The sequence below is a fragment of the Mesocricetus auratus genome, unplaced genomic scaffold (assembly GCF_017639785.1).
Source record: "Mesocricetus auratus isolate SY011 unplaced genomic scaffold, BCM_Maur_2.0 Super-Scaffold_4256, whole genome shotgun sequence".
NCBI classification, from domain to species: Eukaryota; Metazoa; Chordata; class Mammalia; order Rodentia; family Cricetidae; genus Mesocricetus; species Mesocricetus auratus.
Window position 1 is genome coordinate 59887658 of NW_024429182.1, and position 15233 is coordinate 59902890.

Genomic DNA, 15233 nt, shown 5'->3' on the forward strand with positions numbered 1-15233 from the left:
GTAGGATGATGTAGGGTGCTGTAGGATGTTGTAGGGTGTTAGGGTGTTTTAGGGTGCTGTAGGATGCTGTAGGATGCTGTAGGGTGCTGTAGGATGCTGTAGGGTGTTAGGGTGTTGTAGGATGCTGTAGGATGCTGTAGGGTGCTGTAGGATGCTGTAGGGTGTTAGGGTGTTTTAGGGTGCTGTAGGATGCTGTAGGGTGTTAGGGTACTGTAGGGTGCTGCAGGATGCTGTAGGATGCTGTAGGGTGTTAAGGTGTTGTGTAGAGTGTTGTAGGATGCTGTAGGAAGCTGTAGGATGCTGCAGGATACTGTAGGGCGCTGTAGGGTGTTGTAGGGTGCTGTAGGCTGGCTTTGCCATAGAACAATCCCTCCAGGTGTTCCTAATTTCACCTGTGCTTTCTTTTTGCCACGTGGGTCTTGATGTACAGAATTGTGATTTGGGCCGAGCTAGCCAAGGTTGCCTGGAAGCAAGATGTGTGTGATGTCTGTCGCACAGCAGCCCGCTTCTGCCTTCTGTATGACAATGCCAAGGCAAGGAAGACTGCAAAGCTAAAACGAGGTATGCAATCCTACCATGTGTGTGTCCCCTTGGCATGTGGGTAGGCTGGGCTTTAGGGCTTCATGGACCTCTGGTGGCTGTGGCAGCCACAGCACCTCTGAACCAGTAGATCCCACTATGGGACACCAGGCAAAGGATGTGTAACACAGAGCCAGGGGACACCCCCCATGGGTGCTGATCATGTGTTTGTTTAGAAGGGCCTTTGCACAGATAGCAACATTTCTGAGTACATATTTGGTCTGGCCTCTGTATCTGTAGACTTTGTATACACAATGTCAAATCGCAAAGGTTTGAAAGTATTTGCAACAAAAACAAGCATCTATGCTGAGCATACACTGCCTGCCTCCTGGCCATTATTCCTGAACATTGCCCTTTAACTGTGGTCCACACAGAGTGTACATTGAAGCTAATGTCAGTCAACTACAGATGATTCATAGTTCAAAGGAGGGCTGTTATATAAAATGAAACCATTTTATAAAAGGGACTGTGCCTCAGTACCCCTGGGAGTGTCCCAGCAACACTGAGTAGCAGCTGTGCTTAAAACTGACCAATAGTAGCCACGAGAGATACATGGTTAGAGCAACCCATGCTGTCCCTCTTGAAGGGTTCGTCCCACAAAGAGCTGGGCAGAGGCTTGGGCAGCAGGTCACTGGGGGAGACACTGCTGCGGTTTGACTTGTTCTGACTTGTTCAAAAGGAACCTATCTTTCCCTAATGCTCTTCCCCCAGGGAAGAAAAAGAAAGGTATAGAGAGCTTGGCGCATGAATGGGGGCCAACTGAGGTGATCCTGCAGAGGCATATGTCCCCTGACCTGTTGAGGAAGATCGCGGAGGTGGCATTCCTCAGTGCTGAGGTGCGTCATGAAGGTCTTGGCCATTGTAGCTGCCAGTGTTGAGGTGGCCATTAACACACCAGAGACATTTGTCATGCGGGCTCCCCTTGGCGCGCACATCCCTAACAGTATGTTAGAGAGAGGAAATGAATTCAGTTCTCCGAGGATTGCGTGAGAAAAGTGTGAATGGAGCTGCAGTGCGGTGTGCATTGGTCTGAATTATCTTTGGGAAATCATTTCTGAATTCTGGGTGTGAAGTTATGTTCGGGGATTGGAGTTGACTCAGGAAGCTCTTGAAGGAGCTGTGATCTCTGCTGTAGAACTCTGTGGGCTCAGCGGAGACCTGGGCTAGATCTTGGTTCCCCAAAACCAATAGGCCTGCTCCTTTACTACTGACAGGGTACTGAGAGCCAGTGCTGGACGGCATGTGTTGTGACCTAGCAGAACCCAAAGCCCCCACACCTTTGCCAAGTCAGAGGCAACCTTGGCCATCCGTTTTACTCTCACAATTATATAGCATTTCCTTTGGCTTCGCTCAGTGGGAACAAAGCAGAGGCTGGGAGCACCCACTGGTTTATTCCATCAGAGTCTAGTGACACAGTGTGACCAAAGACAAACCCTGTGCTCAGGAAGCAAACTGCCAAACGGCAGTGCTGAGAGTTGACCTGCAAGGAGACCAGTAGCTGAGACTGACTAACCCGACTGCCAGCTCGGGGCTGGCCTGACCCATGTCCTCCCACTCACTCCACCTACCTGCCAGATGGGCTTTGCAGCCTTTGAGGCTTCGGACGAAGTCTGGGAGGCTTCAGGGAGATGAACAGTCAGCCAGCTGCTGTGGTAGAACAGGTGTGATGGTGGGTGTGGGCCGTGCTTCTGAAAGACGCCCTCCTCTTCTTGGGATGCGCGGATTGGCAGCTGTTGAGGCAGGTGGGTTATGCAGGTCCATCGTGCACTCAACATTTGTGTTTGGCTTTTTCAAAAGCAGGATTTTCTCCACGTTTCCCCAGTGCTGTAGTCTGCTTAGCTGTGACTTCTATGACTGTATGCTCCCTCACAGGCCACTGTCCACTTGCTGCGCTTGGAAGGTGTGGACCTGAATGACCAGGCCATCCCCCCTGAGGACTTGAGCCAACACCCAGCTGGATATGTGCCTGAGCCACCAGATAGCAATCCAGAGTGGATCACATACAGGTGGGTGGGAGTCCCAGCCACCCTGTAGACCAGCGGTTGTCAATCTGTGGGTCATGACCCCTTTGGGGGGGGTCACAATCAGATATCCAGCATATCAGATATTTACACTACACTTTACAATGGCAGCAAAATTATTGCGAAGTAATAATGGAATAATTTTATAGTATGCGGTCATCACAGCATATATTAAAGGATCATAGCATTAGGAAGGTTGAGGACCACTGCTCTGGACCAAGGATTGAAGAACTGTTTCATTTGCCCAGACCCCATAGTGGATAAAGCAGGATATGCATAATTAGAGCCTAGGCTGTTTGTAAGCAGTGGCTAAGAGTGGCTTGGACTAATCAAACAATTGTAAAACCAAACAGAAGAAGCATGATATAGAGACCTTAGAGACTTACTAAAATACCGACTTGGCCCTGATGGGAAAAAGGTTCCCGTCTGGGCTGAGGGAGTGAGTTACTTGCACTGTGATGAGTGGCTACATTGCTTGATCTAGGTACCACCCAGCAGGCCACGTGTGCTGGGGGCAGGCACAGCTATAGAGCTTCTTGGAGCTAGGGGGTGCAGGCAGCCAAAGAGGTGAGAGAAGGCAGCCTGGAAGAGGCCTTGGGCCAGCACTCCTCAAACCAGGGAGCTCTTAGCAGGGCCTGTAAGACTCACAGCATGGGAGGAGAGGTATCTGGGTAGGAAGGAAGAACAGATTGGCATGTCTAGAGGGCATGGCAAGGGCTAGGAAGGACCAGATGTAATCAGGGACATTTGGGACAGTTGCACGATGGGAGCAGCACCAAGAGAGTCTCTCTAGAGCCTGGATCCCTGGCCTATGCAGACAGCTAGAAATGCCCCCAGACCCGAATGGGGATGACTCAGATAGCCCAGGCTCACAGTGGTGTGTGGGATGGGGAAGGTGGAGGCGGGATGCTGAGCTAACTGCTGCATGCACCATGTGTTGTTTCAGAACCTGGATAGAAAGCCTGTCACAGTATGCAATGAGCAACTGGTTGCGTGCTGCAGAGATTGGGCAGGAGTTAGGGGAGCCCTGGATCGTGCAAAATGCTGTGGTCTATGTTCTGAACCACAACCGCCACCTCATCTTGGCTGGGAGGCAGAAAGAGCTGGTGGATTCCCTGTGTCACCTCCTGAACACCCTCAAGGTCACTGGCTACAAAGGGTAGGTGTGGACACCACACCTGCTTATGTTTAGGGGTCAGAGCTGTGGGGTCAGGCATGACTGTTGTGGGGACAATGAGTTGAGAGACTAGTAGGCATGTGTAAGGCCTATGCGTGGAGAAGGCATGGTCTCCATGGCCCAGAGTACTCAGCTGCTTCTCTGCCCTCTGGTGGCTCTGCTCCAAGCCATTGCAGAGGTCAGCTGAGGCCCACGCACTTGCACTCTGTGAAGCGGCTCAGTGGTTATCCCACCTTGGGCTGGGGCTGGGGAGAGGGTGGGAATTCCATGACTGTGTGTTTCTTATGCAGACTAATGAGACCTTAGATTGATGTTTCCCCAGCAGAAATTACAAGTCTGAAGGCATCACGTTAGGCTGGGTTTGAGGCCAGCCTGGTCTATAAACTGAGTTCCAGGCCGGCCAGAGCAACATAGTGAGAACCTGTCAAGAAGGAAAGCAAAAAAGAAAGGGAGGGAGGAAGGAGAAGCAAGCTAATGCTCAGTGGCCCTCGCCCATGGTCTGTGTTAAACTACAACCATCCTCTCATCTTGACTGGGAGGCCGAAGTTGCTGGTGTGGTGCTGTGAGCTTCTACGTGGGGCTAAGCCGTGTCCTGCCCTGACTGACAGAAGCTCTCATGTCACACCCTCCAGGGACTCTGTCATGCTGGTCATGCTCTGTGATGCCCTTGCTCGGGGCCTGATCATCAGCTCTATTCCCACCCAGACACCTGAAAAGTTGAAAAAGAATGTGCGCCCCAACTTGGTTCATGTTCCAGTGGAGTCCTTTGCCTCACCTGAGATTAGAGCAGCCTTGGAGGTACTCCACCCTGCAGCCCAGGGGTGGGCCATGGGGGAAGGCCAAAGGGAGGATGGCTCAAGGACCCCTCTTGTGTCTGCCTTGTGATGAAGACTCGCTTGTTTTAGGTCTGTGAGTTCGCACTGAACCTTACCAACGGGAACGTGCCAGATGACATTGTCCCCACCAGTGTGCGACAACATCTCATCGCCACCTGGGTGAAGACCAAGCAGCTACTGCAGCAGCAGATTGGGCAGCGACTGGGCACTGATGAACAGGTGGATGCTGAGGACACCCTAGGGGGTTAGGACCCACAGACTGCCCTTCCCGGTGTTCTCATCATATGGTCCGAAGCGTAGTCACAGTCGTTGGCAAGGGGATCTTTCCACCTAGTAAGGTCTGAGGCTGCTCTCTACCATCACATAGCTGCCACTCTTGGGAGCCAAGGCAAAACGTCTCCACCAGGTCTGAGTTCTGGGTCACTGGGGTGCTGCCCCCCCTCGCTGCCACTCATTGACAGAGTCATCATATTGACAGGCACCAGCGCACCCCCAACACAACACCTATGGGAACAGGGTCTGGGAAGGAGAAGGGAATATGAACTCAAGAACTACCACCATGACCCTGACCTTGTAGCAAGTAAATCACTGTGAGGAGCTGGGGGGAGGGAGCAGGGGAGGGCCCAGGAGGGACATTTATACTGGGCCAAACAGAAGGGGTTAATGTGACATTCCCATACCAGCAGCCTCCTTACCAGGGCTCAGCAGCATTTTCCCTCTAGAAAGCCCTCCTTAGTGGCCAGACACACTGCCTTCAAGGCTCAGGAATATACAGACTTCAACCTTGTTGCCTAAGAAGATAGTGGAGAGGTTGATTCTTACCAAAATAGTCTAAGATAGTAACATTCCAAATACTGGGGTCTGGCTCTCCCTTGAGACTAATGCTACACAGGATTATCTCAAAAAATGGTTCAGTTTTCCACAGCTTTCCTTCCCTGTTTCCTGGGCAACTGGACACTCTAGCCCTTCTATCCCTCCAGAGTACCAATGAGAACATCAGCTCTATAACCAGAGTCCTTGTTGCCATTGAGATGTACTCATGCAATGGATTGGGCCTCATGGACTTCACTGTTCCTTCTCTAGCCCAGGTGGGTTTTCCCAGGTATCCCAAGCGGTAAGTCAACAGACCCTATCCAGGAAAGATGAGGAAGCCAAGGCCTCGGGTCCTGCCCAGGGCAGTCAGAGTTCAAACCCACATCCACACTACAGTTCCCTCTGCCTCCTGACAACTCACTGTCTTGTCTCAAAGTGCACATGCCTGGCTTTTGTATGGAACAGTCCTTTATGCCAGTGTGAGGAAGATGCCATGTGGCCTGTCTGTGTCCTACTTCATCCCGAAACCTCAGCACAGGCAGAGGTATATAAAGGCCAGGCATGCCTTGTGTGGCGGGAAAATCACAAGGGTGGAGATGCTGAGATCAGTGGCTTCACAAATAGGTGGTCTGTCTAGAACTCCATATGCTTAGTAATCCATGAAGACGTGTGTGGTCATTGTTGAGGGCTGCAGACTACTAGAAAGTAACTGGTACTAATGTGGTGTCCTTGTCCCCTGCGTCACATGCTGGGAAGGTGGTGAGAATGGCCTCTGAGTGCAGCTGGTCAGAACCCCTGGTGGAGCTGCAGATCCTGACACGCCTCGCCCACTTCGCCTACGTGGCCCACGACCATGAGATCACCATGGCATGCTCTCAGAATGCCACGCAGATGGGCCTCAAGCACCTGAGGTCATTTGACACGTAAGTGACCTCCACAATGGTGTCCTAGAGCATACAGTAACATAAGCAGAGTGTGAAGTGTGCCCCATGCCACAGAGCAGGGGTCGGAGGGGCAGCCCTACTGAGCAAGGGATAGCTGGCAGGAATCTGGCTGCCATGAGCCTTTGTCTGCTTGTCTGTGCGCGCTACAGGACAGCACAGTGAACAGAGTCATGAAGCTGTGTGTTAACAGCGGCTCGAGACACACAGGCCTCGGTGAGGAGGTCTGTGTAGCAGCTATCTGTGTATGACAGATAAGAGCAGATGGTTCTCTGTGGTAAGTCTGCTGTGATAAAATACCAGTCGGGAAAGCCCACTAAATGGGATTTTGTTGTTCATGGCATAGATCCTGGATGTTCAAGTTCAGGACATGATAGTTGGTGTCTAGTGAATGTCATGGCCACTTCCCTTGGGGAAGGAGAAAGAAGTGCCTTTATATTCCTTTATGGGACAGGATTCCATCCTGAGGCTCCAAGCCTACCCATCACTGCCTTCATCACCCAACAGCCCTTCTACTACTGCCGTCACCCGGGGAATATTTCAGTATGTGACTTTAGGGAACATAGTAGTTCTCAGATCAGCCATGTTCCAATCATGGTGCAGACAGCTTTGCCCAAGTTAGTTTTGGAGAGACAAGATGCATGACACTGAGATATAATAGCAACGACCCTGGACAGGCCATCTCCTGGCTTGTTAGATGGGAGACAGGTTCTCTCTCAGGTCTCCCATGGCAACTGCTGGAGTTGCCAGTCACCAAGTGTATTAGCTGCTTTTCTCACTGCCCTGGACTGATGAAAAGCAATCCAAGGGAGGAAAGGGTTACTTTGGGTTTTGGTTTCAAGGTACAGTCTGTTATGAAGGGAAGGAATGGCAGCAGGCTGCCAGAAAGCAGCTGAAGTGTGCAGCTGGGATCCCTCACCACATGTTTTGTTTGGCAGAACGGGAAGCAGGGAGCAGACAGGGAGTAAGGCCAGGCCACAAAAGCCTCATGGCCTGTCCTGCATGACTGGCTTCCCCTACCGAGGAAGTGTCCCCCCCAAAGGTTCTACAACCTTCCACAACAGTGCCTACAGCTAGGAACCAGTGCAAACACATGAGCTGCCAAGCATGTGTCTTGCTCACAGTGACAGCTCCACGGCTATGTTCATACAGCTGCTGAGAGTTGAGAGTCAGCAGAACCCCATGACCTGCAATGTCTGTAACTGAAGCATTTACATGTCCAGACACTCCTGCACATGTGGGGGCGAGGACAGAGTGTTGACACTGAGGAATAGGGCACTGTTCCTATGACAAACGTGACCATGTGGTTCATGGGCCTTCAGAACTGTTTGTAGGAGTGTGGAAGAGATAGTAGCTGTAGGGCTGACAATTCCTAGAAATGCTATAAGCAAAACTTAATGGACCATTTTGGTCAGAGTGTGCAAGAACAGAATGCTGAGAGGGATAAGAGGGGGAGCCCCGGCTTGTGAGGTTTTTGAGAGGAAGAAAAGCTCTGTCAGGGACTGGGCCACATTCTTGTCCTATTCTGGCAGAGAATCTGGCTGCTTTCTTCCTGTGTCCTGACCACTTTAGTAAGGCTGAATTCAAAAGCAATGGAAAATTCATGATAGCACAGCAACCAAGCTGTGGCATGGTGACTGGCTGCTGTTCTTAGATCTACAGCGAGAAGGAGCCACAAGGTAAGAAAAGTGTGCAGTTTGGTGAGGAAAGGAGAGGTGGCAGATTCTGAACTTGTGCAGTTATGGCGGTCTTAGCAAAGCCACATGTTCTTAATGAGATTGGTGCCATTGGAGAGAAACCTAAAGCTCTGCACTGAGATCACAGGAAAGGTGCCTCTGGAAATGCAAATTCATTTGAAAGATAGGAAAGGACACACAAAGTCTCCTCTGCTCAAAAACAACTGTCTAGGCAAATCTTTTCCCAGATTCAGCCAGGGTACAGAGACCACCACAGCTGTGGTAGGAGGGGACCTAACTACATCTCAGGCTAACATCAGAACTTGGCAGTGTCCACAGCATGCTGGTTTTGTAGACAGGCAAAATGCAAGAATGAGAGATTTACAGAGGCTTTCACCCAGGTTCTAGAAAGTCGTTAGGACCAGATAATGTGTGACAGAATCATGTCTCCTGAAGGGATATCTTAAGAAACCATCTGTGAAATGTGAAGGTGTTGCTTAAGCATCAGTAGGGGCCCCAGGGTGTTAGAGAAGCCAGGACCACAGAAACCCACTGAGGGACGCTGTAGGCACTGGTCCAAGAGAGAAGCTCCCTGTATTGCAAGTGGCAGAACTGGAGGTTTGGGCCCCTTGGTGCTGCTGAGCCCATATCATTATGATGATAATTCCAAATGTTGCATGTGAGCTGCTGGGTTTGGTGTTAGCCCTGCTGAGTCTGTATTTCTTTGGCATTGTATATTGAAGTTTGTAACTTTTAAGCTGTTTTTATAGGGTCTCATAAGTGAGAGACTGCTGAGTCTCCGAAGAGATTTGGGTCTTTTGAAGGATTGAACTGGTTAAAACCATGAGGACTTTAGAAGTTAGAACAGCTTCATTTTTCCATTATGAGATAACCATGGGACTGGAAGACCAGTGATGTGCAAACACACGGGGAATAGGAGATAGCTTCATTCTGAGCCACATGTGAGAGACCATGGCCTGGAAACAGGACTTCAGATCAGATTGCTATGAACGCTATGTTCCTCCTTGAAAGCAGTTGCATTTTGTTAGTCACAGAACAAAAGAAAATCCTAAATCAGTGTATTTCTCAACACACTGGTGGGGCCAGCAGGAGGGCAGCAAAGCAGAGAACTCTGCTCTCTGGTCACATCCACCACTTTTGACTTGGAAGAATAATCCAGGATCTTTATATTGATACATTGCAAGGGTTTACCTCTAGTTAGGAACGTGTTCAGTCAAATACCAAGAAGACAAATGAATGGCTGTTGTGAGGACTAACGACAGCCCAGGATGATGTTGACTTTGGATCTGCAGCATCCCAGGTCTCCGCAATCATGATGCTCTAACCAGTCAGTCCTATAGCCTCTGTAACACTTCTTTTTTCCTTTGAAACTTCAGTTCAGAGGTAGGATGTCATGGCTTAAAGCGAAGTGTTTGGGTGTCAAGTTGACAATAGGTAGGCTTGTAGTGGTTAATTTGCTTCAATTGCCAGCTTGATTGTATTAAGAAGTACCTAGAACGATAGTGAGACAGACCTCTGGGGTTGTCCTTGAGGTTGTTTTCAAAGAGATTTAACTGGAGAAGAAGACTCATCCTGAATGCAGGTGGCACCATCCCATGGGCTGGGGACATAGATGGTATTACAGAGAGGGACAGGAGGAAGCCAGGAAGGCACCAGTATTCATCTCTCCCTGCCTTCTGATTGTGGGTCAGATCCACGTGGCCAGTTGCCTCTCCACCATCACACCCGTCGTGTGCATTAGTGGCGAGCTCCGAGACATCAGGCTCACATTAAAGGAAGAATGAAAAGTACCTCCCCTTGAAGTCATTTAACTAAGAGCCAGTTCAGATTGGAACTCTCTGCTCCCTGTGTCTTCTGTCCTCTGTCTGTCTGGTGCTTGAGTCTGAATCTGTGCCTGTCCTCTGAAGCCTGTGTCTGTCTCCCAGTGTCTGGGCTGTTCTGTCTGTGTGTGTCTAACAAAGGACTTCCCTCTGGCTTTTCTGAACAGTACCTGGAGAAGGAATAGGGTGCTTTATAGAAATCTTTAACAGAGTTTTATGAGGGATCAGGTCTCTGGTTCCAAATGGCCCAGACAACAGACATCATTGTTTATCAGCCAATATCCACAAATGGTGGCTTTCAACCTTCATTTTAGGTTTTAGGGTGTGGTTTTTAACCTCTGTGTTTGTTGCTTTTAGCAAATGATACACAAGCATTGTCTGAGTCAGGGACAAGGAAGTGTATATAACTCAAGATTAATGCTATGCATGAGTTTAGCTTGGAAAAGTTGACATCATGTAAACTCAAGGCAAGTAAGGTTGATTGATAAAGTCAGATTAAAGAAAAAGTCTGAGCACACAGTAGGACAGCAGTCTTAAATCTTAAGTGACCTCACAGTGGTTAAGGCTGCCTGTGAGGTCCAGCAAAAGGTCCAGTCTCTTAGAATGGGAGAGATATGTTCATAAGATTGCATCGCCACACACCATGATGGACTATATTCCCTCAAATGTGAACCAAAATAACCCCTTCCCTCCTTAAATTATTCTTACCAGGAATCTGATTACAGTCATGAGAAAAGTGACTAATGCAGTGTCTTTGGGTGCCTGACCTTAGTGGGCAGGGCCTTTGCCACTAACCCATCTCACCCACACTCGTCTCGCTCTTACTTAGATCTAACAGTGAATTGGAAGGGGCAGTGGGAGGGCAGAGGAGCTGAAGTCCACTTGCCATAGGCCCTGCAGGAAAGATTGACAAGGCCCCAGGGTAGTGCCAGGAGCATGCATGAGGCAAAGAACAGTAAGAAGTCTCACCCTGTGGGGTGCTGGCAGAGGTGGTCATATTCAACCATGTGCAAAATCCACTTCATCACTCAAACATTATCCTTAGAAGAAATAAGCAAATTGGGCATCTCTGCAGAAAGGGTTGTTGTGTGCTGTTTGTGCTACCGTACACAGCCACGACCTGCTTGGGCACAGGAAGAGAGCCAGGCACAGCACTCGGCAAGGATAACACACCCTTCCATCAGTGATACTAAGTCAAATCTAATTTATAAAGGAAATTCCCGTGATACATAAAGCAAAGACGCCCATGTGTACAGGCAACAGGAAACCTGGAGGCGGCCATGCTGAGTGCCTCACTAGGCCTTCTGAAGATCTTTAGTAGATCGCTGTTGTCCCCTCCTGGTGACTGCTGTCATTGCACCCTGAAGGCTGCAATGGTCAAAATTTCCAACTGTGGCTCCCCAGGCTAGGGTCACAACCTTCTTTACACCATCCTACCACCTCTGAAGGGAGGTTTCATTACCACCCAGCCTCGGTTACCTCCAAACACAAGTTCCCACTGTACAACAGGTCCTTGCAGGCAAAGGGTCAGATGCACCTCCCCTCCACGGGCTCCTTGGAACATATGCGACTCTTTGTTCCAGCAAGCAGGTGCCCATCTTCTAGGGCCCCAGGATCCAAAGGAAATGTTCTCAGAACAAGTACATCATTCACAGGATAAAAATCTGGGCTGCGGAGCCGAGTAGCCGGAACATGCTCTCACCTCCCACCCTACCCCACCCCACCCCACCCCCACTCTGCAGTGCTCAGACCACTCACTGCTGCACCGGTTTGGGAACCGGGAGAGTGTCTGTGGAGCACTGATATGGTACTGCAGGCCTATGTGCCCCCTCTGAGAAAAGAGTACAGAATGCCTGGGACAAGACATTCTGCCCAGGAAGCAGAGCCGAGCTGAGGACAGACCCAACAGATAGTTGTACTGTCTCACTGATGCTGAAAGCCACCCCCCAAACAAGTGGTTAAAAGTCAGTTAAGGAGTCTGTCTCATGGTTCCGTGGGTTCGTTGGACTCTGCCAATTAGTTCTGGTTTGGGGTCTCTTATAAGGGTACTAGAGAGCTCATCAGCCAGGCACCCATACAGCTGATTCCCACATCCCCAGAAGTTCTCTGTGGGTGGGCATCTCCAGGAACTAACTGCCATGGGCCTTGATGTGTAGTATCTCTGTGAATGCAAGCACCGAGAGACCATTCCCTCAATGAGCGCTCAAGACACCCATGCCAGATGTAGGCATCTCGGCTCACTATCAAGGAATGCCTCAGAAGGCAGAGTCACTTGTCCTCGTCTCTCAGTTGGGTGAGTCCCTAAGGCCCAGGTGGAGGTAGAAATGCACCTTCATCTTTGGCTGCACTTGCAGGGCCATGGGTGAAAGGGCAGCATTACTCCCCACCTCCTCTCAATCGCTCTGTGCCCTCTCCAGGACCGATGCCAAGCTGGCGGCGGAAATGCTGTGTACTGCGTCCTGCATCCAGGGCAGGAGCATCATGGAAAACTTGAAGGGTAGGAAGCAGCTACGGCTAGCAGCAGCCAAGGTCTTTGTAGAGAGTGCCAGGTGTGTAACTGGGGAATGGTCTGGCAATGTGTGTGGGGAAACTGGTACAGAACCACAGTGATGCTATGGGGATATTCCTGAGTCCCAGGGAAGGAACTGGGTAGTGCCAGTAAACCTCCAACTATATCCTTTCATGCAGCCGAGCTCACAGACACCAGGGTATCCATGGGCAGTAATGGAAGAAGCTCAACAGAGCTTGAGCTTAAGCTAAGTGGTTTGCCAAGGCTGTCTGAAGGATCCCTAAGCATACAGGGGCCTAAGTAGCAAGGGACAGATAGACACAGCAAGGGTCAGACCAAGAGAGTCCATCATTGCCCTGTGATGTGGGCAGCACCTGGCCCAAACCACTTGCTAAGGAGAAGGTATGGCAGGTTTGCCCTTCCATGGTGCCTGCCACAAAGTGCCAAAGCTGTACCATCCTGATTCTACTCCTTCCCTACCAAGTCTAGAAACTTCTGGATTGACTGTGCCAGGGGAAAGGTGTGACTGAGTAACCTGAGCAGCCTACATAACTGGATGAGGCATGTCCTTTCAGGTTTGGGGGCCTGGCAGGCAGCAGTTCCCTGGTGATGATGGCCGCCCGGCACTACTGGAACACATGGCTCCCACTTCTGTCCTCACCGGCCAACAGGAAGAAGGCCAAGGGATCCCTCCAGCGAATCATCAGCATCATCAACAAGACAGAGTCCAAGAAACAGGTGTTATAGGGACACGGGCTAGGGTCCTAGGAGGCCTTACCCTCAGGCCTGACCAGATTCACAGAAAAAGCCTCAGCATGGCTCCCACTGGGTATGACTGCCTCAGGTTATGCCTTGATTAAGACATGGCCCCTGTGGGATATGACTTTCACTGGACACAGCCCCCATGGGGCATGGCTCCCATAGACTATGACTCCCAACAACACATGACCCACATTTAGACATGATCTCTACCAGTTAGCTCCTTCACAACTTCTCCTGCTGGATAGCACAACACTCTCCAGATCCCAGGGAGGTAGGAGGTTCTTAACCGGCCTCAGTGGTGGCCTCTGACCTCCTGTCCCCCTGGCCCAGAATTCTCTCCCATTCCCTCTTTGTTTCAAGCAAATTTGAAATGGAGGATTTCCTCTATTCTCTTCCATTTCTGGTTTTGTTTTGTTTATTCTTTTTCTGTTATCTGGAGAATTAAAGGCAAAGTATTGATTTGAGATCTTCTGTATTGACAGGAATAGTCACAACTGTTCGTTTGTCTCTGAGCATTGCTTTCACTATGTCCCAGAAGTTTTTTTTCTAATTCTTTATTCCACTGATTTAACATGTTTCACATCATTGAAAACAACTATATTATATTGAGGAAGTAGTCTGTGTGCTGTACATGTGTATATAATGTGGGATATGTTATGTGTGTATTGTGCTGTGATTTAGTATGTGGATGGTATATGTTGTATGGTATGAGGTATGTATTGTATGAAGTGTGGGTGGTATGGTAGAGTGTATGTATGGCATAATGTTTGATGTATTATATATGGTATGGTATGTGTTGGGTATAGTATACACATATATGCATATATGTGTATGAGTGTGTGCAGTGTGTTGCTTATAATTTGGTATGTGTGGTATGATAATTGTGTGTGATACCATATGTGTATGGTTATGTAGTATTGTACTATGGTATGGGATTAACTAAAAAAAATCAGTAACCCTCCTATATACAAATGATAAACAGGCTGAGAAAGAAATCAGAGAAACATCACCCTTTACAATAGCTACAAATAACATAAAATAACTCTAACCAAACAAGTGAAAGACCAGCTATGTACTATGGTGTGCATGGAATGTGTGTAGTAGGGTGTGTACACAATGTAGTGTCTTGTATATAGCGTGAGAGTGTGTGGTATGGTGTGGTGTGCTGTGACATTATGTATGAATGGTATGGAAGGTTTTTGTATGTCTAGTATTGCATGGTATGGTCAGGTATGATATGGTACATGTATAATACAGCACACTGTGTTGTGCACATGTGGTATTGTGTACATGCAGCATGTATGGCGTATATACTTATAACATTTTGTGACTTGATGGTTCTGAAATTTCTGGTTTTTGTTCGTTTTTTTACTGATGCTAATGAGGAACAAGATGGAGGAACACAGCAGTCCCCTCCAAATGTGCCGTTCGTTTCACTTAAGGAGACAGAAAAAACCCTGCTTCTGCACCAGTGGCCAACAGCTGACTTCCAGGGTGGAGGGACAGCACCTGAAGGCCAATTCCTTCCAGGTTGGTAACTGTGGGGCCAGTGGCAAAGGGAGACTTCTAGAAGTTTGAACATTCCATGTTGTGCATCCTGTGTCCTTACATGAGGCACCACAACCACGACTGTGCCTACAAGTTCATTTGCTTCTGACTCGATGTTTTTCTTTAAGATCCTATGGAAGCCCATTCTGCAGAAAGAACACTCAGTGCCCTCCATCCTACCAAAGTGAAGAGCCCTTCACTGTGCTAGATGAGTCCTCTCTTCCTCCTCCTCCTCCTCGGCCCCTCCTCCACTTCCTCCTCTTTTTTTTTTTTTTTTTTTTTTTTTTTTTTGGTTTTTCAAGACAGGGGTTTCCTGGCTGTCCTGGAACTCACTCTGTGGCCCAGGCTGACCTCAAACTCTTAGAGATCTGCCTGCCTCTGCCTCCCGAGTGCTGGGATTAAAGATATGTGCCCAGTTTCATGTCATCTTAACCATATTTTCAACCATAAAACATTTGGAGATGCGCTCCTCAGAAAAACGAGGAAACACTCTGACCACAGCCCAGCAGAGCTCTGTTCAGTTCCTTCTC

The 15233-nt window shown here is 49.2% G+C and overlaps 1 protein-coding gene across 4 annotated transcripts in view; it reads left to right on the plus strand.

The window, feature by feature from the left end:
* The window catches only part of Cfap46 (cilia and flagella associated protein 46), an 84987-nt gene that overhangs the window by 23665 nt on the left and 46089 nt on the right, over positions 1–15233 (plus strand). For all 4 annotated transcript variants that reach the window (XM_040752159.1, XM_021228073.2, XM_021228075.2 and 1 more), the window contains exons 15-25: positions 431–561; positions 1291–1415; positions 2452–2585; positions 3547–3759; positions 4410–4575; positions 4683–4832; positions 5594–5701; positions 6183–6349; positions 12302–12433; positions 12969–13131; positions 14541–14685. In XM_040752159.1, the coding sequence (XP_040608093.1) occupies positions 431–561; positions 1291–1415; positions 2452–2585; positions 3547–3759; positions 4410–4575; positions 4683–4832; positions 5594–5701; positions 6183–6349; positions 12302–12433; positions 12969–13131; positions 14541–14685 (1634 nt within the window). The remainder of the gene's footprint in view (positions 1–430; positions 562–1290; positions 1416–2451; positions 2586–3546; positions 3760–4409; positions 4576–4682; positions 4833–5593; positions 5702–6182; positions 6350–12301; positions 12434–12968; positions 13132–14540; positions 14686–15233) is intronic.